General features: G+C 46.4%; 2 protein-coding genes across 2 annotated transcripts; both read right to left on the reverse strand.

Moving 5' to 3' along the window:
* Positions 1–6,548: 6,548 nt before the first annotated feature.
* On the reverse strand, positions 6,549–9,825 carry LOC136494031 (protein DJ-1 homolog D-like). Its single transcript, XM_066490169.1, has 5 exons — positions 9,675–9,825; positions 9,431–9,547; positions 8,007–8,469; positions 7,454–7,794; positions 6,549–7,005 (listed from the first exon to the last, which is right to left on the reverse strand). The coding sequence occupies exons 1-5, from the start codon at positions 9,726–9,728 to the stop codon at positions 6,817–6,819; spliced, it is 1,164 nt and encodes a 387-aa protein (XP_066346266.1). The 5' UTR covers positions 9,729–9,825; the 3' UTR covers positions 6,549–6,816.
* A 1,571-nt stretch (positions 9,826–11,396) lies between these two features.
* LOC136494034 (zinc finger CCCH domain-containing protein 32-like) lies at positions 11,397–15,086 on the reverse strand. Its single transcript, XM_066490170.1, has 3 exons — positions 14,778–15,086; positions 13,781–13,891; positions 11,397–13,666 (listed from the first exon to the last, which is right to left on the reverse strand). The coding sequence occupies exons 1-3, from the start codon at positions 14,904–14,906 to the stop codon at positions 11,825–11,827; spliced, it is 2,082 nt and encodes a 693-aa protein (XP_066346267.1). The 5' UTR covers positions 14,907–15,086; the 3' UTR covers positions 11,397–11,824.
* Between the last annotated feature and the right edge of the window lie 8,655 nt (positions 15,087–23,741).

Genomic DNA, 23,741 nt, shown 5'->3' on the forward strand with positions numbered 1-23,741 from the left:
CATGGTTTGAGCATGGCCTTTCGAGCAGCTTCTCAAAGTGGTCTGAGGTACCCTCAGTGGACTTTCAACCCCCTTGTGATCGGTAGTGGCTAGGAGCGAGCCCTCGCACCGCTGCTTGTTCTTCTTCTTGTTGGGGCGGTTGGAGATGCCTTCGCCAATGTCCTCATCCCGCTTTGCCTTACCCTTAGGGCGATAAAAAATCGCCCTGACCGCCTCCTCGCCTGAGGCATGGCTAGTGGCAATGTTGAGGCGCTCATTGGTGGTTCGTGGGCCCTTACGTCCTAGCTTGTGAACCAGGGACTCGCAGGTGGTCCTGGACAGGAAAGCTCCTATGACGTCATCATCGGCGACGTAGGGCAGCTCGTTGCACTGCTGGGAGAAGCACCAGATATACCCACAAAGAGTTTCCCTAGACTTCTATCGATAGTTTTTGAGATCCCATAGGTTTCTAAGATACGCGTATGTGCCCTAGAAGTTTCCATGAAAATCTCTTTTAGGTCCGCCCAACTCTGGATTCGGTTGGGCGGAAGGTGTTCCAACCATGTTCGTGCTGAATCGGCTAGGAACAATGGACGGTTGTTGATAATGAAATTATCACTATCCACTCCACCGGCTTGGCAAGCAAGCCGATAATCCTCAAGCCACAGTCCGAGGTTTGTTTCCGTAGAGTATTTTGGGATGCTGGTCGGCGGTCGATACCGCAATGGGAAGATGGCGTTGAGGATGTGTCAACCAAAGGCCTGAGGTCCTAGCAAGTCTGGGCTCAGGCTTCGGTCCTCGCCATTGTCGTAGCGTCCGCCACGACGAGGGTGAAAGGTCCTAATGGCTAGAGGGGGGGTGAATAGCCTAATAAAATTTCTACAACAACACTTAACAAAATGGTTAGACAATTATGAGGCAAAGCAAGTGTTGCGCTAGCCTACTCAAAATGCAAGCCACCTACCACAATTCTAGTTTAGATAGTATTTATTCACTCAATAGCTATGACACTACCCTATGTTAGTGTGCTCTCAAAGGCTAACTAAAGAGCCACACTAACCAAGCAAGCAAGCTCTCATAACTAGCTACACTAAAAAGCTTGACAACTAGTTTGCGGTAATGTAAAGAGAGTGATCAAGAAGATTATACCGCTGTGTAGATGAGTGAACCAATCAATCACAAGAATCAATATCAATGAAGACCAATCACCTTGGAATCAAATGATGAACACAATGATTTTTTACCGAGGTTCACTTGCTTACCGGCAAGCTAGTCCTCGTTGTGGCAATTCACTCATTTGGAGGTTCATGTGCTAATTGGCTTCACACACCAAACCCTCAGTAGGGTGCCACACAATCAACATAAGATGAGGATCACACAAGCCACGAGCAATCCACTAGAGTACCTTTTGGCGCTCCACCGGGGAAAGGTCAAGAACCCCTTCACAATCACCATGATCAGAGCCGAAGACAATCACCACCCTCCTCTCAATGATCCTTGCTACTCCAAGCCATCTAGGTGACGGCAACCACCAAGAGTAACAAGCGAAACCCGCAGCGAAACAAGAACACCAAGTGCCTCTAGATGCAAACACTCAAGCAATGCACTTGGATTCACTCCCAATCTCACAAAGATGATGAATCAATGATGGAGATGAGTGGGAGGGCTTTGGCTAAGCTCATAAGGTTGCTATATCAATGAAAATGGCCAAAGGTTATGAGCTACAGCCGGCCATGGGGCTTAAATAGAAGCCCCCATGAGATAGAGCCGTTATACCCCTTCACTGGGCATAACGCGGGCTGACCGGACGCTCCGATCAGTTGACCGGACGTTGAGCCCCCAGCATCCGGTCGCTCGTAGTCAGCCACATGTCCCAACTTCAACGGTCATCAACCTTGACCGGACACTGCGCCTGAGTTGACCGAACGCTGAACACCCAGCGTCCGGTCGTTTACAGTAAGGTTCCAAAACCGATTTTTGCCGACCAGACGCGTCTGGTCATGCTTGACCAGACCCTACCAGCGTCCGGTCACACTGTGACTTCTTACTATGCTGACCAACAACATGACCGGACGCAGCCCTTCAGCGTCCGGTCGCAGAGCGACCCAGCGTCTGGTCGTTTGACCGACGCCAGCATCTTCGCTGCTACACCTGACCGGACGCACCGGTCCAACCGAGGTCAGTGTCCAGTCACTTCCAATGACCTCTGTCTTTTCTGTCTAGGGCGCCGGTGGCACCATCGGACTTTTCGCACTCTACGGGCGGACACTCCGCCGGTGGAGTTTCTTACCCTTGCTCCCAAACTTCACCACCCTTGATCAAATGTGCCAACCACCAAGTGTATCACCTTGTGCACATGTGTTAGCATATTTTCACAAATATTTTCAAGGGTGTTAGCACTCCACTAGATCCTAAATACATATGCAATGAGTTAGAGCATCTAGTGGCACTTTGATAACCGTATTCCGATACGAGTTTCACCCCTCTTAATAGTACGGCTATCAATCCTAAATGTGATCACACTCTCTACGTGTCTTGATCACTAAAACAAAATAGCTCCTATGGTTTATACCTTTGCCTTGAGCTTTTTGTTTTTCTCTTTCTTCTTTCCAAGTCCAAGCACTTGATCATCACCATGGCATCATCTTCATCATGCTATGATCTTTGTTTGCATCGCAACTTGGAGTGTGCTACCTATATCATAATCACTTGATAAACTAGGTTAGCACTTAGGGTTTCATCAATTCACTAAAACCAAACTAGAGCTTTCAGAGGGTGGTAGCCGCGGCTAGCCTCCTCCTTCTCATTGCCGTGGGCACGCCTATGGGCATCCAGGGTGTCGCACGTGTCATGGTGGAGGTCAAGACACTCGTGCACCAGGACCGCAATGCATGGCCTGCTGCCTCGCTGCACCTGGTGGACTAGCACGTCCCTGTCGGGTCACTCTAAGGGCGCGCACTGGCTGGCACTGAGCTCTCAGCCTGCTGCATCACCGTACGCTCAAGTAGCGTGCGAATCTCATGATGGGCTCGACGATCCTCGAGTGTCGTGGGCCTCGGAAGCCCCCCGAGCAAGGCCGCCATGGCAGCGATGTTCTGGCTTGCCCGGGTGAAGTGAGGGAGGGCTTCGTCGTTTTCGATGATCCTCCGGTTCACATCACGAGCCACGGCACGCGCACGCCCACCATTTTCATGGTGCTCGATCTCTCACTCGAGCTCTGCACGTTCCTGGTCGAGCTGGAGTCATGCTTCTTCGAGCTCTTGGTGCCGCGCCCTCAGCTGCTCTACCCGCAGGCGAGGTGGGGCCCCTGCATCCCCCTCGACCTCGTCATCGAGGTCGTCTGTTGGGTAGCCCCTCCCTCGTGGATCCTTTCGACGTATCCCTCGAGGGTACCTGCCATAAAACATTTTCACCAGGGGTGATGGCTCCACGCCTCCACCTGTTTGAGTCCGAGTCGGAGGGTGACTTCGATTCTCCCACGAGAAGGTCATGGAAAGATTCTGTGACATATTCGGTCATCCCCATGAACTCGTCGTTTGTAGGGGATATGGGCATGCACCGCGCCACAAGATGGACAATGGTATCTGCGGCGTTGCGCAGACCGAACAGGAGCATTGTCGGGTGCTCTAGATGAGGTATTCCGGGGAGAGCGGCTCTCCTTTGACAAGCTGCGTCATGACATTGGCGAATGAGAAGGTGAGGCGGCACAGGTCCTCTCGGGATGGATGGGTCCCAGGAAGGCACTGAGCTGATGCTCTAGCCTCCCATAATCGAAGCCGCGGAGCTGGTCGCTCCCGGGGGCACAGGCCTCCGGTGCGTGCAACTGCAGCTCCTCAAGCGCCTTAGCGATCGCGTCGAGGTCGACGAAGTGGAGAGGTTGGACAGTGGCGGGAACCTGCACCAACTCTCGCTCCATCATAATGATGAAGTCTAGGTTCCCAAAGCGCACGTGCGTGCCTAAGACCGAGCTGACATCATGACTAGCCATCCGAGGCTTGATGTGGACGTCGAGACGCGCAAAAAGCCCCTACTAGACGCGCCAACTGTCGGTGTTTTTGGACCACCAACGAGTAAATTTGTATTTGTGCGTCTGGCTCGGATGGTGTGCTCAGAGGACACAAGGGTTTATACTAGTTCGAAAAGAACGTCTCTATGTCCAGTTTGCTGCTGCTCGTGTTACCGGCACTTGGTTTGCAGTAGGGGTTACAAACAGGAAAGAGAGGAAAAAGATCCCAAGTCTCTAGTGGAAGGAGTGGACGGGTGCTGAGAACTCGCTTGTCGCTCAGCCGTGTGCTCATGTCGTGCTCTTGTGTTCCGATCTCGTATTTTTTTTCACCCCCGTACATGAGGCGCCCTGCTTCGTCTTTTATAGACGAAGGGAAAGCGCGGGTTACAGAGGAGGAAAAGTAAAAGAACGAGAGAGAAGGCTTCCAGTGTCGCTGGGTCCTTCTTCTCCTTCACGCGGACCCCGCTAATCATGTAGATGTCAACAGGGACGGCTCCATGTCGCGGCCCTATTCGTCACTGGCGCCATGCGCAAGCGTCTTCTACCGGTCATGGCGTTCCACTCCGTCTCGGTGGACGTCGTGGTGAATTGACACGTCTGTCAGCGTTCGTACGAGGGTTAGGTAGAACAGCACCGGCACGTCCAACACTGTTCTTGATTAGAATCCGCAGGTATGGCCCGTCATGGCCACGGAGTTACATCGAGGCGTGTTAGCCTCTTCCCTGCCGTCAGAGTTTTGATCCAGACCCATACGCTTGGATCTGGAGTGGTTGATCGTATGGGTCTCCATCGGACGAGACGAAAACCACGTCCAAGGGGTCGGGCGAGACGGAGCCCGCACCCAAGGTGTCGGGTGAGACGGAGCCCGCAGCCTTGAGGTCGGGCGAGACGGAAACCGTGTCCAAGGGGTCGGGCGAGACGGAGCCCGCACCTAAGGGGTCTGTCGAGACGGAGCCCGCGGCCTTGAAGTTGGGCGAGACGAAGCCCGCGTCCAAGGGATCGGGCGAGACGGAGCCCGCGGCCTTTGGGTCGGACGAGACCTTTTAATACGTCTCGAGCCATCCGGGAAAGTCAACGTGAGCGCTAACTTTCTTACTTTGGCTATCCTGATATCGATACCCGACACATAGATCTTCATCTTTAGGACTTTCTTAGTGTGTAGATTTTTGCATCTAGGACCTTCTCCTTGCATAGATCTTCGTATCATGAACTCTGCTTCTTAACCTTGCTTCCTAACCTTGTGCTTGACGCAAGAAAAACGTCAGAGCCCTCGGCCATTTTTTATCTATTCATTCCACCTCAGCCGCTGTTTATTCGCTCAACAGCAAGTCAGCAACCGGCGCGGCGTCAGCGCGCCTACCAGTATATATATACATGGTGGCTCAAGCCAACAAGTTGTTTTGTTGGCCTGCATTGTTGTAGCCTTATTGATGAAGACACCGCTCCTAGTTGCATTTGCAATTATACATTTTCCATAAAACCATGATCGTCGTAAGATCCTCAAGCCCAAATCGTCTCGCCATGCAAGTACAAGCACCCTCGCAGCCACACTCACCAGACGTGTCTATAACTTAGTTCCAGCCAACGCGTAAAATATGAGAAATTTACATTTTTATCATAATAATGATCGTCACTCATCCGATTCTCATCTTTAGAATGAAAATTACATATTTACTAGAGGAGAGAGGAGATGAAGCTGACGAGTGAGGCCCACATGGCGGTGAGAGGAGCTGGAGGGCCCAGCTGTCAGGGAGGGGGAGGGAGAGGGAGAAGCAGGGTAGGGGCAGCTTCATCTTTTCTTATTGTGCCGCCATGCTGGCAGCTTGACCTGGCACGCCACGTACACAAAAACGCTTGTTTTTGGCAAACTTGTAATATTTCATCTCTCTACTTTGATAAATATGTAATTTTCATTCTAAAAATGAGAATCGGATAAGTGACGATCATTATAATAATAAAAAATATAAATTTCCCGCGACATGGTGACTAGAATGGCCACGCCGGGCCAAGGCCACAACACACAATGATAGCAGATGCCTGCGATGGGGACGGATACCGGGCCGGGGCTGTCGATGAATGTGAAACTGGATCATTACACGGAATCGTCTCCATAAAAATGATGTCGTTTATGACCGGAATTTCTAATTTGTTTCTAACACTGTTTTAACATCATCGCTGAGTTATTAAATTGAAAGCACTTAAGCTTCCGATCTACCGAGGGTAGTTGAAAATCTAAACCATACCGCGTTTTCATCCCATCATCAGGTCAGGTGCTCCAGCAGAGCAACTCCCTCCACCATGGACACGCTCGGAGGTCCAAGCAGGCAAGCCGCCGGGGGCGGTGGAGCGCCTGCCTGTCGTGCCAAACCTAGGCAGCTCCTATCAGACACGGACACGTCACGTCCAAAGATCAGATCTTCCTCAAAGTGATAAATTGCTCCTGACGCCTTGACCAGAAATAAACAAGTCCACATCGCTGTTCGTTTACCAAGTACCCGAACTGACGCTGATGGATCTATTTTAGTTCATTGGAGAGTCAGACAAAAATCCAGCAACTCGAAGTATAGTGTATCAGATTAATAACAGATAGCAGTATACAAGCCTTTATTGTTTGAATCCCAAAAGGAAGACAAAAAAAAAAAAAACCAAGAAGAAGAAGAAACAACATCCACGTTACAGTTACACAGCGCTGACAAAAAAAGGGTAAGCCTGAAACTTGCTGCCCATGGATCGTGGACGAGTGTGTGTTCTCTCCTGTCTGTAGATCCAAAGCTCTATCCTATCATGCCCCCAGGTTCAACCGGAGCTCTTTCAACCTCTCAGTTGGGACTTCAGAAGGAAACCTTGATGCCAAGCAACGCCATGAGCTGGGACACGAACTCCGGGTGCCCGGGCCAGGCTGCGCCGGTCACGAGGTTCCCGTCGGTGAAGCAGCGGTGGATCGGGTCAGGCTCCAGCCAGGTTCCACCCCCAAGTACAACGTTGAGCTTCACGGCTGGGTATGCAGTGCATTTCTTCCCCTGCATATCAACCAACCAACAAAGGAAGCATCAGTGCACACGTCAGTCAATCCAAGTTGTCAAATGCTCCGAGAAAACCAGACACATTTAGATATTATAACCTAAGGACTAAGGAGAATCCGTGGTCGACAAAAGGAGCTATCATTAATCTGCGTTGACTACCATCCTTTCTGGACCCATAAAACCAGCAAGATTTGTTATGTTCAGAGCAAAATTTGCTAGGCCACACAGCACAAACACATGAGGGTGGAGCTATCATTAATCTGCGTTGACTACCATCCTTTCTGGAGGAAAGAAAACTAGTACGATTTGTTATGTTCAGAGCAAAATTTGCTAGGCCACACAGTAAGAACACATGAACCAAAAGAAACACTAAACGATACAGATTATAGGGCATATCAAATTATGAACGGAAACAAGATTCTGCACAGCAATGATAGAGATGTACCTTAAGGACTCCAGCAGCTGACAATATCTGTTGGCCATGGCAGATCGATGCGATTGGCTTTTCGTTATCCGCGAAGCCCTTCACCAAGCTGATGACTTTATCATTCAGAGCCAGATACTCCGGAGCCCGCCCACCAGGAATCACAAGCGCATCATAGCTTGAAGCATCCACACTTTCAAATGATGCTGTTAAAGTAAAATCATGGCCAGGCTTCTCACTGTAAGTCTGATCGCCTTCGAAATCATGAATGGCTGTCGGGCACTTCTCTCCAGCTCCCTTGTCAGGGCAAACAGCATCGACATGGCAGCCAAGAGCTTGAAGAGACTGGAATGGGACCATAACTCCATGTAGTCCTATTAATCATGCAATTAAGAAAAAGATTTCAGCAGAGTAGTAACTACTTGTGACACTGACACATATAAGATATATAAAGATCAATAATATGAATTAGATTGTTTGAGCAAGCCTGTTGGACTTCATCCCAATCGTGCAGTGTGTGAAATATAAAAATAAAGTTTAAAAGGTGTATACAAATGTGGAAATACTTAAGAACATGTATTTTTCTCAATACATACCCCACAGAGGAACAGTATTTTCTTGTCTGAGCCTGCCACTGAACCTCCAAGTGCTTTGACAAATAGGCTGATAAATTCAGGATGAGAATCATAAGTTGCTGCAGTGATGAGATTGCCATCAACAGTGCATTTTGCCATTGTGTCAGGTTCTTCCCACTTAGCACCAGCAGCAACCAAAACTGGTCTAACAGCTGGATACGCTGTGCAGGTACGGTTCTCAACTACTCTTGCTGCCGCTAAAATCAACTGCCCATGACAAACTGATGCAATAGGCTTCTTAGCATCAGAGAAATTTCTGACTAGGTTAAGCACCTTTCTATCCATTGCAAGATATTCTGGTGCACGTCCTCCAGGAATTACCAACCCATCATATTCACTAGCAGTAATCTCATCAAATGAAGCATTTAGTGTGAAATTATGACCTTTTGTCTCGGAGTATGTCTGCATGAAATATACAAATGAGAGAATGAGTGTCGGCTTGTCAGAGCAACAATAAAGAGTAAGGTAACATGAAACAAACAAAAAGAGTAACACTACTGTTTATTATTGCAGCTGTTAATCTAAGCCATATCAGTGTAGATACCACAGGAAGTAAGCAAGAGAAGCGACAGAGCAGTGTTATTGATTTAGTATGATACTAGTACTACCAGGGCCTCAAGGAAAATTATACTATACAAAGCAACACCTTTTGGGAACAGATTCTGCAGACAGGGATATAAGCCAGATAACTATCTCCTAGACAAGTATCCAAATATGTGATCATACATGAACTCCAACAACTACAATTCAAATACCTGGACAAATCTTCGTTATGGTCGCTAAGTACGTGGAATCTTACATGACAATGGTATATGGAAATCAGCAATACGCACGCAAGTTTGGAATCCTTTTACAATTTACAACACACTCACAGTTCTCCCAATGTTTAAAATGCGATTAAATTGAGAGACCCTGTATCATCTACATTTCAAGTGCAGGTCTCCAGCAGCTGCGTGTCGTCAAACTAGTTCATCCTGAAAACGACCTCCAGAAGCAGCTACTTCTAAACAAGCAAAAGGTTACAAATATTTTCACCTACCCTGGCTAAAGAAACACGAATTGCCTATACAGTTCAGTCACAGCAGTAACTACACTTCCCTGGGATCTGAAATATTATGGAGCAGTGAACAAATCACATGCAGTGTCTTTGCTTTTAAAAAAACAGATGCAGTGTCCAATCTAGTTTATGCAAGCCTCCACTCTTCACTGCCAATCTAATAACCTCCTAACAAGTTTTCCACACAGCTTCATTTGGTCCAACTCATCATCTCACTAGAAGCAAGACGATATGACTAGCCCTAACAAACGGAACGCGACCACGCAAAAAGAAAAAGTAGAACACAGGGAGATCAATCCAAGGTACCTGGTGGCCGATCCCCTGATGGACGGCGGTGCGGCAGATGTTGCCGGCCTTCTTGCTAGGGCAGACGGCATCCACGGACACCCCATACGCTTGCAGCGCTTGGAACGGGACCATGACCTAACCCAGCATCAATTCAAGAACCGATTTTGTTTCAGGATACACCAATCCAGGGCTGATTTTCGATCCAACCACAAGTAATTCAGCAGGAGGCAAAGCGAAAAAGAGGGGAAGAAAGAAAAGAGACCTCGTAGTCCTCCATGTAGTCGCCGCAGAGCATGAGCACCTTCTTCGCCGCCATCCCTAATCCCCCCTCGCACGCGAGACGCTTCGGCTTGTTTCGTCGAGCTCGGAGTCTAGGAGCCTCTCCTTCGTCTCTACTGCCTCTAGTCTTTGGGAGTACTAGTAGTAGTGTTTTATATATGCCACTGGAGAGTCATCCGGAGAACACCTGGCTCTCATTTGTCTTCTACGCCTGTTTTCTTTTCTTTTCTTTTTTTTTTTTTGCTAACTTTATTTTTCTGAGAATAATTTCATAGGTATCTGAATGATGATTTTGTAGCAAAAGTGTTCAATGCAACAGTTTCACTTATCAGCGATCAAGATTGTAATTTTGTTCACGCGATGCAGTCAGAGTATTAGGCTCTCTTTGAAATGTAGGAAAATTATCTAAAATTACAATGTCACATTTTCTCTATAAAACTAAACTGATTCTTATAAAATTCATATACGGTTCTCGGCCCTGTTAGGCTGCTTGGAAAAACGGCTGATGATGCTGATGCTGATTTGTTGTGAGAGAAAAACATTGTTATTTCGCTGAAACGGTACGGCTGATAAGTTCAAGCGAATATGGCCCTCGTGAAAATCCAGCATCCAAAAAAAACTATCACCGATCGACTTTACAGTTTCTAGGGTTTTTTAATTTATACCATTATAATTTTTGAACTTTAAAGAAATACCATTATTATTTATCTATTTTAAAGCGTACCATTATAATTTTTTATTTTTTACAAACATGCTACAGAATACGTATGGAGACGACTTAGAACCAAATGCAGGTGCACACGAAATACGTATACTTGGTTGCAGCCCCTCCCATCACTGACGCGCGGGCCTCACTTGTCACCTTCTCCTTCTCTCCTCATTTTTCATTGCTGAGCCACATCCACCGCCGACCATGGCGAGCAGCAGCACGTGGCCGAGCAGCAGCAGTAGCACGCCGGCTGGGAGCTCCATGCCCGCTGGGAATCACGAGCTCGCCATCGACGGGGCCAAGGGTAGCAGCAGCAGCTCGCCATTGACGGGGCCACGAGCTCCACGCCGGCTGGGAGCTCCGCGCGCCGCCCGGGCTGCGAGGTCCCGCCCGGGTCGCGAGCTCCGCGCCAGCCGCGTGCCCGCGTGCTCCGCGCGCCGGCCGCACACCACCATGTGATTCCGAGAACTACGTGATATAATAATGCTCCCGTGCGTAGCGAGGCGAACCTTTTGCACCTACAGGATCCCAAAGTGGTGCTAGCCCCTATCCATTATGTATTTCAGTAAGTTCAACTGTACTGTACCTCACAAGTGCACGGGAATGGGAGGCATATATCTATTATAAAAAACCCATCATACACACACAGTCAACTGCTAACAGCAAAAGATCCAGATCTTGTTGCACTTGGGAAGTTGGGAGCTCAGATGCCGATGCTAAAGGAACCTTGCGCATTGGCATCTCTTCAGCTCTTGTTGCATTCAACTGTGTCCAACTCCAGCACATAATTTCATTTTCAAGAAGTAACATAAACACATCTCACTGCATTTTTGCTGTTAAAACTTGTGTTTACTTGCCAGAAAGAAGCAAACTATCAAGATTCATGACTCTGCAGCGATTGAAACCAACAAGAGAACCACCATGGTATCTGAAAGCATAATGCCAAAATATATACATACAGAACTCATGCATAAATGCATCATACAGCGATTGTAAGCAAAATGCCCCTTTGGGGGGTCGATTATATTTCATTCCGGCACAAATTGATCAAGGAATATCCTGCTGTTAGTAAGGAAACTAATACAATACAAAGTCTGAGGATAGGTCAGATATGCTGAACATCACAGCTGTTTACATGTAAACCTCAAATCGATTATGAACGCTACCTCACTTCTTATCTGACCTATAATTATCAGTAATCAGCCTCACAAAATAATAGGCTTTGGCACTATCAAAATAAAAGGAAACACAAAGCGCCAGATGGAGTCACCCAAGAGATGCACTAAGCAAAGCAGGCATTTAAGCTTTGCCTCAAGCAACAGAACCGATGACAAAACCTAGAGCTCTTTGCCTCAAGCAACAGAACCAATGACAAATTCTAGAGCTCTTTGCCTCAAGCAACAGAAGCAATGACACCATAGCGCTCAAGAGATTACAACCCCTACTTTCCGAGCGAAGTCATCATCATCATCAAAATCTTCGTCGTCTTGGTATGCATTTTCATCTTCAGATCTGTAGTCATGACCTTCAATTGTCTCGTAGTCGTCAGACTCACCCTCTCTCTGGTCATAGTTGTCCGCCTCTTGATTTCCTTCTGCATCCACTTCAGCAGCATACTCAACCTCAAACTTATCACCATGAGATGAAGACTGCATGTGTGCATCCACAGGGATATGATCTTCCTCTTTATACTCTTCGTCACCTGAACCACTCTTGCAATCTGCAGAGCTGGTAATGTTGTCACAGCCTTTCTTAGTTTCAACCAGAGAACCTGTCTGCATGACTGCAACCTCAGCAGATTTCTCATAGTTGGAAGATGAGTTATTGCCCTGTGCTGCCTCTCTTTTTCTCTGTAAGATGACACTGAGGGGTTTGGGACCCTCAAAATCAAGAGATGCTTCGGACTCCACAATTCCATTTGCCTTCCTTGGCTCTCCCAAGTTTCTGCGAGCAGCAAAATGAGCTGAATCCACTGCATCTCTTCTAGCAGAGAGGCCATCTGCATGCCTGACAGTAGAGACAATCTCACTTGACCTCCAGTGGCTCCTTTCTTGACTCTGTCCAGCCTCCCGATGCCTACCACTATGAAAATCCATACGCCTAACTGGAGAAAATCTTTCCCGGAGTCTCCTCCTGTCTCGTTCATCCTTGAAGCGAATATCAACTCTATCAGGTGATCTTCGAGGAAGCTTTATTCTGGCCTGCAGACGGGAACTCAGAGTGCTTCCTCGTGGGCCCTGATAGCGATCTCTATGTGTGTGGTGACCACCATGTGGCCTTTCACTGTAGCGTTCATCCCTCCAGTGCCGGTCCCCATTAGCCCGTTCTGGGCTAATGGCTGTCGAAGGCCCATTTATTCTTCTCCTGCGGAGCTGATGACGTAGATCTGATCCATCTATGTCGTTGCGATCAAGTTCTCTGTGGAGAAACCTTCTATCTGGATGGTAAGGTCTGTCTAAGCTCCTCTCAGATGAGGATCTACGACGTTTCCTCTCATAGCCATCATACTGTCCAATCCGTCCGTTCTCACCCATTCCATTGTTGAACTGCTCACTTTCATGATGAGCCCGAATATCAAAATCAGCTGGAGCATATTCATAATCTTCTACCGGGTACATATCCCTTCCAAAATCTTCCTCGTCATGTAAATAAGCAGCACCATCTCCATCATTGTCTACAAGAACATCAAAACCAGGAGAAGACTCTCCCAAAAAATCATCAGCCTCCCTGCTATTCTGTGGCAGGTCATCAGTAGGAGGCATTTCAAAATTTTGGTTCCAGTCTTGGACAGGATCACCCTCCACAGGAACCTGGTTCTGATAGTGCATAGGATGATCCTCAGTTGTGAAACTTTTCTTTGCTGCAAGTGTATTACTGGGTGCCAGCTCTGAGTTGGGCCCAGACTTCACTGCATTGGAAGCTACATCAGCGGGAATTACACCCGCACCACTCTTGGAAACATGAGCCGTAGTCCTATTATCAGTTATTCGAGCCTCCTGCGTTGAATTATTTGGAGCTGCAGCATCTTCATTCTTTTGAGACTGGGACAGTTCCAAAGGGAAGGAAGAAACCTTCGCCACCTGCTCTGCAGGATTATTACCAGCTGTTTGTGGTCCATGATAAAAAGGGCATCTATCACCCTTCAAGCAGTTCCCTTTCTGGAAGTAATAGCATGGGACCATCTGCTTGCCCGGGTTATAGGCACCATAGTGCGCAGAAACTGGAGGTAGTCCGGAAGTTGGGGCACCAAAGAGACCATCAATTGGCTGGAGAAGGAAAAGGAAGAAAAAAACAAAGTTTAGAAAATAATGTAAACAGATAAAATGGGCAAGTAGTTATAAATCTGATAGTAGATATTGAGGAAATGGAAATAGACATACCAGATGGCGGAATGCACACTTAGGATTCAAACAACTGCCATTCAACCAGTACCAACAGTCTCTAGGGTTCATCCGGGCACCCTCGCTGTGACGAAAATCGCATTCATTACCCTAATGGAAGGAATAGAGAGAAATATTATTTTAAGATTTGATTGGAAGGTCATAAGAAACAATAGCAGGTAAACATGCATGATAATTTGAAATTCAACAGTCGGATAGTATTACAAAAGGACTAACATTATATTGTCTAATCAAGCGAAGCCATGAATGAATATAATGTGACACGTTGAATGGGCTAACAATATGTGAACCAATACACACAAGAAGCAGAGGACAGCCAGGCATGAAAGTCTACTGACACATATCAGGCGTTTGCATTGATATGGAGCAAATGTCTATTTGCCTTTTTCACATATACAGAGCACTGATAGTGTATACAATAAGTTGTTAGATTGATATTGTATTGCACAACATGTTTTGTCAGATTATGATAGCGAAACTGTTCCATAATAAAATCACCAGCATGTACCAATCCAGAAAGTCCAGTGAGATTCTAGGCACCAGAAAAAATTCTCTCGAGGCCTTCTCCAACATCTAAAAGATTGCATCACTAATTCCAAGGGTGATGTGGTGCCAGTAAGCCTACCCGATGCCCAGATGACACAACTTTACAGAACACATTAGCCTGGCTCTAGGTAGCATCACAGACATGGAAAATGCACATGCTTGGAACCAGGGGTTATCAATTTATCAAATTCCCGAACGCTGCTCAAATCGTGATTCCAAATATCGCCCCTAAACAGCACATGCGTCCAAAACCAGAACAGATTTTGATGTTTTTTTTCACCGCGAAATTCACAGGTACCTAGCAAAGAAACCCTACCGAGACCCTATTCCCAAACCAAACCGGCCGCCTCGAAGGGAGGAAAATCACACACCTCAATCGCCTAAAGCAGCACCCAGAAGGCCGGAACCCTAAGAAACTCGCGCGGCGTACCTTCTTGCAGGTGAGCGGCGAGGCGAGGAAGTAGACGCAGTCGGTGCTGCGCCGAAGCGCCTCCTCCTCCGGCGTCAGCGGCTTCGCGGCGGCGGCGGCAGCCGCCCCCGCGGCGCCGTCCACCTCCATGGCCCCCGTTCCGAAGGTGGCGGTGGGCCGAGGGATCCTCGTCCACTGCCCCGGCCCGCGCTCCGATCGCAGCTGGCGGAGATAGGGCTCCTGGCGGCGGCGGGCGGGCGGGGGGTAGATCTACGGCCGCCTCCGCTCCGCGGGAGGAGGCTAGGCTAGGGTTGGCGAAGGCGACGGGAGGGAGGGAGGGAGGGGATGGGCTCGTCTCGTGTGGACTGGATTGGATTGGAGCCGCCTCTGCGACCTCTGCCTGCGGGTATATGACGGGCAGGGGACAGACAGGCAACGAAACGAGGCTTTTACAAGTGTCATTAAAAAAAGTTTGAAATTATACATAGGTCATTAAAAAAGTTAACAGCATATATATATATATATATATATATGTTATTGTTACTTCTTTGTTCCCCAAGCCATTCCGTCCGCTTTTCTACTTAACGACGTCAAATAGACCGGTGAAAAAACCATTTTACCCTACGGTGGGGTCCGTTTGTCAGCCACGCGCTCGGGCGAGGTGCTGGCGCGCCTCCCGCGTCGCCGCGGCCAAGAAGAAGGAGATGGCGGGGAGCTGCAGCGGCGGCACGAGCCCCGATAGCCGCCGCGGGCGCAGGTGAGCTTGGCCCCGGACAGCCGCCGCGAGCGCGGGCGGGCGCAGGCGAGCTCCTCCCCGGCCAGTCGCCGCGGGCGCAGACAAGGGCGAGCTCCGCCCAGGCCGCCTCGGGCGAGCTTGGCCCAGACAGCCGCCGCAGGCGTAGGCGCGCGCGGGCGAGCTCCGCCCCGGACAGCCGCCGCGGGCGCGCGCGGGCGAGCTCCGCCCCGGCCAGCCGCCGCGGGCGCGGGCGCAGGGGAGCTCCGACCCGGCCGCCGCGCTCGCGCGCGAGAGAGAAAGGACAGGGGCGGGCGCGGGCGAGCTCCAAGAGAGAGAGAGAGGACAGGCGCAGGCGAGCTCCGAGAGAGAGAGGATAGGGCGGGCGCGGGCAAGCTCCGAGAGAGAGAGGACAGGGGCGGGCGCGTGCAAGAGAGAGGATAAGGATGAGAGGGGTATTACGGACGTTTTGACTGACCGGACTCACTTATCAGGACTCCCAAACGGTGAAAAACGAACAGAACACCGACGGAATGGTTTGGAGAGCAAAGAAGTTTAGAACGGTGGCATATGTGTGCGACCAACTTTTTTAATGGTCTATGTGTAATTACAAACTTTTTTAATGGCATACATGTAAAAGCCTCACGAACCAAACCAACGGGCTCCCTCTCTCTCTGGCCGCTAGACCGCTAGAGAGGCGGCAGGCAGGTAGACACGGCCGCAGCGTTGCGTTGCGTGTGTGCACGCCTGCTCCGATTCGGTCCGCGGCTCTTTCCTTGGGTCTTTCCTTTCCGGCTCTAGTTTGAAGTTTCCGCATTGACCATCAACTCTCAGGCTCGGATCGTAGATTTTTTTTCTAGTTATTAATGTATTGTATACAAAAACTCTATTACGCGACCCGTTGCAACGTGGCGCGATGGCACAACTCCCTAGCGTCCGTGGGGGGGACGGTGGTCGGTGGCGGGGGCGAGGAGGAGCAAGAACGGCAGTGGGGTCGGGGTCGAGGACGAGGAGGAGGGCTGGCTGCGAAGGAGGAGGCGTGCGGGGAGGGAACAAGGGGCGGGGGAAAAAGGGACGGGAGAGGAGGAAGAAGGGGTGTTAGCGGCCTCCAATTGTTTATGTAAAATTTAACTTATTCCAATAAATTTTTTACGCAAGTCATGATATTTCTACAATTCAAACGGGCCAGTAGAAAAGAGTAGGAAAAAGCTACTGCGACTGCTTACCTAGATATCAGGATATGGTTGCATTTTTCTTCCCAACCAAAGAACCAAAAGGTGGACCAGAGATCGAATTGCTCTCGCAACCATGGTCATTTATTTGTAAATATATGTATATGATAACAATTATTGTTTTTATGAGTTGTATCAAAAAAAAATATACCATATTTATTTGTGTACTTTCTATAGTACTATCAATGGTAGAAGAATATCTAGGACCATTAGGGTGACGGCCCTAGGCATTGGCCCATATATTCTACTAGTATATTGCGCGCGCCCTTGCGCGCGTCGACTGGGTGTGAAACATAGATGCTGAGGGGAAAGAAAAAATCCATGTTACAGGGCATATAGCAATCAATATTAGCTTAGTGGTAGTCTAAAAAAATAGAGACATAATTTTGGATGGTGCTACAATAGAATCTGGTGAGGCGATCTACCACATGTGTTTTCATGAATCACAATAAAAACTACCAATTATTAAAACAAACTATAAAGGAGGTAAGGGCTCAACTAATTCTTTTTTTGACTGTATCCATGATCAACCAATAAGTTTCTCCTCCTGCAAGATGCACACAGAAAATTGCTGAGGGGAAAGAAAAATTCCATGTTACAGGACATAGCTGAACACTTCAAAGTCACAGTAATAAATCACAGCTATTGCTTCATGGTGTCTAACCTTTATGAACAATAATCAAGTAATCTGACATGATTGCTGTAAAAATTTGCATACCTGCGTGGGGGCTGGAGGGGTCAAGCTCATTTTCGCTGCAACACCAAACTTATTTTTGGCAGTCATAATAGGTCTTGAGCCTTGGAACCAGCAAATGAACTTAGCTTTCAGATAAGTGCAGTCAAGCTAATATTCGGAACACATTGAACAAAAACCAGAATATCGGTACCTGAAATGTCGAAGAAGAAAAAAGAGTGAACTAAGTCTTTTTTTGATAGCATCCATGATCAACAAATAAGCTTCACCTTCTGCAAGCTACACGCAGAGAAAAGTTGTTTAGGGGAAAGAAAAATTCCATGTTATACTGAATAGCCAAAAAAAACAATGACAAAAGGCAGAGCTGATTTGATTCTCAAAATCCTATGTGTACCATCGTAAATAATCAAATAGCATTACCTCAAAAAGACTAATCTGAGCATCAACATCAACTGTTAGATTTTCTGCAAGCCGGAGAAGTCGTCTCCTAAATTATGGGAGGTTACCTAAGACAATTAGATTGAATGAGGCAAACAGAGAGGTATGACATACCACTGCTATGAATAGAAGTGTCGTAAAGAAGATACGAAAGTTTACACTCTGAACAACAAAAGACAATATAAACGTCAGCGCAGCGAAAGACTGGAAACAGTATACCTTCACAAAGTGTACCTTGATAATGACTCAACCTCTATTAACGCACAATCACTGCAAACCATAGGAACCTATATAGCAAGGACTCTCACCATGGATCTTTATTGATTCCAACATCTATTTTTCGTTGCATTTAATGTTGGCCAGCCAGATTAGACGTACAAAGAAGCACTTTTTCTCCTGTAAAATACAGGCAAGAAGACGCAGGCCTAAGTTGATAAGGTGATCGCTTTGCTAAAAGGCACCATAGGCAGTAAGGTAGAAGGCTACATCGGTAAGCTGATCGCTCTTTAGAAGCTATTATTAGAAAGCAAAAGACAACATGAGCCATGCATCGTTGCTGCCACTTATATACAGGCAAACGCAACAACAACTGATATTAGCTTAGTGGTACTCCAAAATACATTGCTAAGCTGACCGCTTTTTAGAAGCTATTATTAGAAAGCAATAGATATCATGAGGCGCTGCACTGTTGCTGCAACCTATATACAGGCTAACCGCACAGCAACTGATATTAGCTTAGTGGTACTCCAAAAAAATATAGAGATGATTTTTTATGGTGCTATAATGGAATCTGGTGAGGTGATGTACCATTTGTCTTTTAGTAGATTACTTTGAAAAGTACCAATCAGTAAAAAAGAACTATAAAGGAGGTAAGTGCTGAAGCAATAGCTATCAGGTGTAAGCAAAATACATCATCCAATAATAACTTCTTTGCTAAGAAGGGACCCAACTGGAAGGAAATATCGCAATGTAGCTTGAAAATTTAAAAAGAGAAATAAGGTTACCAAAAGAAATAAGCCATTCAGGTGACTTATTGTTCTAACCATTATTTTATATTTTAGTACTGTTTAGGTAACTGTGCACATATAATATGAAATTAGCACAAGAGGTACAGTGAAGGAAGGTACGAAGCCTACTAATCATGATATATGATATATTTGTTTGGGAACGGTAACATTTTTTTAATACTGGTGATAAGAAACCGTGCTTTGACCTTTTTTCAAGCTACAAAATCATGCAATGGTTACAATATCTTTTAAGTTGGCTACAAAATAAAAATTATTGCATGCTTAGAGATATTTTTTACCTGAATTTGTGGCAGCAACAATTTTGATTTAGTACAACGCTGTCAGTCATGTGGATTGAACAAATAGCAGTCTAAGCATGAAACTATACAGATGAAGCATAGCATAAAATAAAAGATAGGGATAATGAAATTACAACCAGCACGAAGGAGAGAAGAGGCACAAAAAGGTATAGGACTAATGCCAAGGTGTACCAGGAGCAACAGCATTAGAAGCCATAATGGGTACTACGAAGGTCTCAATTGCCTAACAATTCACAAACTTGCTATGTTAGTGACAGAAGTATGAGGAAACAATTAAAACAGTGCAAATGTTTAGCTGAGGTATATCTAAACCAAAGTATTGACTGAACTAAAACAGCCACACATAATTAATTAGTTTTTTACACTTAAAGCTAGGTAAGTATACTTTTAGAATCCACAATGATGTTGGCAAATAACTGTGAAGGTGGCAACAGAACAAAAGGCGAAAAGTATGGATAGGAGATATGATAAAAACACTTTACCTTCTTGAAATGCAGAGGTGGTAGGCAACCTCTGTGCAACCAGAAGAGCATGGTATCCACGTTACTGCTAGCTGGGAGGCAAGTTTCTTGCCTGGCATTGCTGTACAACCAGAATGCATGTGAACCTAAATGAAGCCAAGAAAGGAAGCAAACTAAACACCTGGCTCCAATCCCTCATCCACCTCTGGTTTAGTATCTCAGAACAACAACCTGACACATGATTTGAGGGATGTACCTGAAAGTAGTGCAAAGAAAATCTTCATATGACTATGAGTTTCCGTAGGATTGTACTCCCAATTAGGTGGGATCAATAGTTTTATTGCATAATACTATTATTGGTGTGTGGTAGAATACATAAATATTTTCCTGTTATTACATAAACGCGGGTGACAAATAATTAACTGTTTCATCCTATGACTCCAGACTAATCTGAAAAAAAATTAGAATCAAATAGTAGTAGTTTATACTTTCCCAATTTCATATATAAGGACACCATGTACAGCTATCTCTGTTTTCATTTTATCGAAAAGGTAAAGCGTGCCCAAAAACATAGCTTGTAGATCCGCGTCCTTAGGAAGCACGGTATATGAGGCTCTATGTAGGCGGCCTCTCTGAACACGAGCAACAGGGACTGGAACACAATTATCAATCGTCAAAGGAGAGCCGTTAAATACGCAAATTGTTAGCATTTGCACCATAAAATAACGTCGACCATGGGCTCATATGGATTCAAAAATTATCCGTGCCTTTCCCTTGTTCGTAACCTTAGAGTGCAACACACCTTATCTAAGTTGCCTTTACAGTAAACCACAAACTAAAAGCATAAAGGCCAGAGTACGACACTGTACTCCAACAAACACTAAGGGATGTTGCTAATTAAGCACAACCATATCCAAATGGTCAACTCTAAATGGATACTTCATTGTATTGAACTAAAACTGGACATATATATTTGATAAAAAGTAAGATTGTTGCAGGTCCAGCATTGCAGTTTCATCTATTCTAGGAAAGCGAGATGCATATAGAATTTTAGCAAAATTGTTCGTTTAAAGGGAGGCTGTTTAGTACAACCAAACTGCAGCACTGAAGGCAAATGAAATTATATATCTATGTTCTAATGAAACCAAGCCATCCCAATGTGTATACCAGATCTATTCAGAAACCCTGTTAGGCCAAATAGGCAGTATCATCGGTACTGACTTGATATGAAACAACAGAGGTACAACATGGTACCTCTGTTTTCTTGGTTGCAGTAGTCCAACTGTAACTTAATTTGCGATGCGTAGAACAACCGAGCAAAAAACCTAAAATAGACTAAACAGGTGGCATCACATGTATTCAGGTAGAATGCATACCGGAAAATCAAAATGGCTCCATATTGTTCAGTTCATCAAGTTTTTTGTGCTGGAGTACAGTAGGCTGGAGTGACTGCTGCGTATCTACTGTGCTTGGCGGGGCGGGGGGGGGGATATATCTTAACAGCTTGGTTTTTCAACCTATCTGATGACAAAGCAAGAACACAGGTTTTTTTTGTATGTGCCATTATGCATCTGAGAGGCGGAGTTTGAATTCAAGGCCTACTATAAAAAGGCTGTGAGTCTTCAATATTTGGATTGAAGAACTAAGGGGAAATATGTTTAACAAAATGCTGAAAAGAATCTCAGAACTTCTAAAACTCATTTACTTTGAAAGCTGAGGCAGGCCAACACAGACAAGAACCTCCATGCTAGGTTATAAAAAGAAAATTAGACAATTGGCAAAGCTTCGTTTAAAATGCAGGTGCTCTCTACACATTAAACCGCTTCCTGTTTCTTCCATGGTACTGCCTATAGATTTGAAGGTCTAGGTGTCCTATGAGTCATTTGCAAATGAATCAAAATTATGAAAAATGCTTTAAAAAATGCTGAAATGAATTTCAGAACTCTTTAATACTCATTCACCTCTAAACTGAGGAAGAGCAACACTGAAAAAATGCAGTCCATGTTAGGTTTAGGATAGCACCTGAAGTCTGGAATGTCAAGTAAAATTGTTGGCGGGACCTTGTTAGATAATTTGTGCAAAGTCTCCTTTCATTTTCATGGCGGTGCTTTCACTGCCAATGCATAATAGAGGATGTTAGTAGCATTTTCCTGCTGAAAAAAATACGCGGGTGATGTATCCAGTCCACAAAGCATTCAAATGCATTAAGAAACCTTAATATGCACGTTTTTTTTTGGAATCCAATATGCATGTGTTGGAAATGTGTATAGTCGTTTAGGCCTGACCATACCACAATTCCAAGGAATACTATAATATGAAACAAAATATGGAAAGAAACAATGTGCTATAATCATTTTCTATTAACATAAAGCAATTTGGCAGCTATAGGTAAGACATGGAGCAGAATCAAAAGGTCAGATAAATTTCCAACTCTCAGTAACCTTGAACTACTATCATGTGTCAGTAGGAATAACCAACATTATTGGCCACCTAGGATTGGTAAGATTGCCGGACCTGTTGTATGCGACTGTGTCATTAAGAACCGTTGCGAAGATATGAGGACAGGCAGGTAGATAGGGTTTCCTATAGCACAGGACGGGCATTAGCTCGTGCTAAACAGAGCCAAACTCCCAGAACTTTTTTCCCTGGGCCAGTTTGGAGGCATATTTGGGCAAACAAGGTCTATGCTGCGAGATGTGAGCTTCATCAAGATAGAGAAAGTGAGGGCAAGAGAGAGGAGAGCTGGGAGCTTACCTCGTCGTCCACGCAGCCGTCGCTGCTGTCGTTGGCGAGCGTCTCCACGCGGAAGCAGGGCACCACCGCCAGGGGTGGGGTCGGCGCTAGGCGCTCGCGACCTCCAGCACGGACAGCTAGGGTTTCCTGTAGCAGTCGAGCACACACAGAGCAGAGGGAGGAGGCATCACCGAGGGGCAGCGATGCCTGCGGCCACCGGCTCGTCCGCTTGCGCCGCGCCGTGGCCGGGGACGGGCACCGTAGGCCCGCGCCCTGGCAGCGCCTCGCTCCGTGAGCGGGCGGTGCGGGCACGGCCGGCACGGCGCGAGGCCAGGGGAAGAGGAGGAGAGGGACAGGAGGAGGAGGCCGGCCACAGCCGCCGTGCCTACCCGCGTCGTTGCCGCCCCTGTCCGCGTGGAGTTTGAGAGGGAGAGGGAGAGGGAGAGACCGACGGGTGAGGGAGAGAGGAAGGCCATGGAGATCGAGAGGGAGAGGGAGAGACCGACGGGTGAGGGAGAGAGGAAGCTGGGAGAAGAACCTGGAACGAGAAGCGGAAGCCCAAGTATATATTTGCTAGGCCGGATTCTGATGAGAAGCTAGGGAAGCCGAGACGAAGCAGCTAAGAAGCCGGATAAAGCAGGAGAAGCTGCCTCCGACGGAATCTGCTTCTTTTTTTTGGACCGTTGATCGGTAGATCGGACGGCTGTAGGAATTTCGGGCGACGTGGATGGTGGTTCCTTCGGGAAACCACCTCCGGCTTGTATAGGTAAAAACTCCGTATATTGTAGCACACTATATTAAGGAGGTCCAATCCATCCCGCAAATCAAATATATGGAGTGTTCCTAAGCGTTAGGCTAGACTAGCTTTACTATTGTGAAAATCTTGTAATGTATCATAGATTTTTTTTCTTGTAAAATTTCTCATATTTACAGCAACACTTTCCAATTCTAATTGTTGAATGCCAGGTAAAGATTTTAGGTCCGCCAGAGCATTCGATGAGCTAATGACAGGAAGCCGTGCTCAAAGATTACCATAGTGTTTCAAATGGAAGAAGTTAACTTTTAGCCATCCAACTATTGGTTAAATTTGTTTTTGATCATGTAGCTCTAAAGTCAAAAATATTTGACTAATGAACTATCAATACTAGAGAAATTCAGCCATCTAGCTGTTTTCAAGATGGTTTTGCATTTATTGAAAAGAATAAAAACGAATTGTTTTCTAAAAATTCATAACATTCATTTTTAATCAAAGAAATATGATTCTAGAACCATTTTTTCTAAAAATATAATGTGTCTATTGGTGTTAGATTTGGAGTTATTTCAATCTTATTTTCAGTTGTTCCCAGTGTTTTATTACCTAGGGGCGT

This window comes from Miscanthus floridulus, chromosome 11, assembly GCF_019320115.1.
Source record: "Miscanthus floridulus cultivar M001 chromosome 11, ASM1932011v1, whole genome shotgun sequence".
In the NCBI taxonomy this organism is placed as follows: domain Eukaryota; kingdom Viridiplantae; phylum Streptophyta; class Magnoliopsida; order Poales; family Poaceae; genus Miscanthus; species Miscanthus floridulus.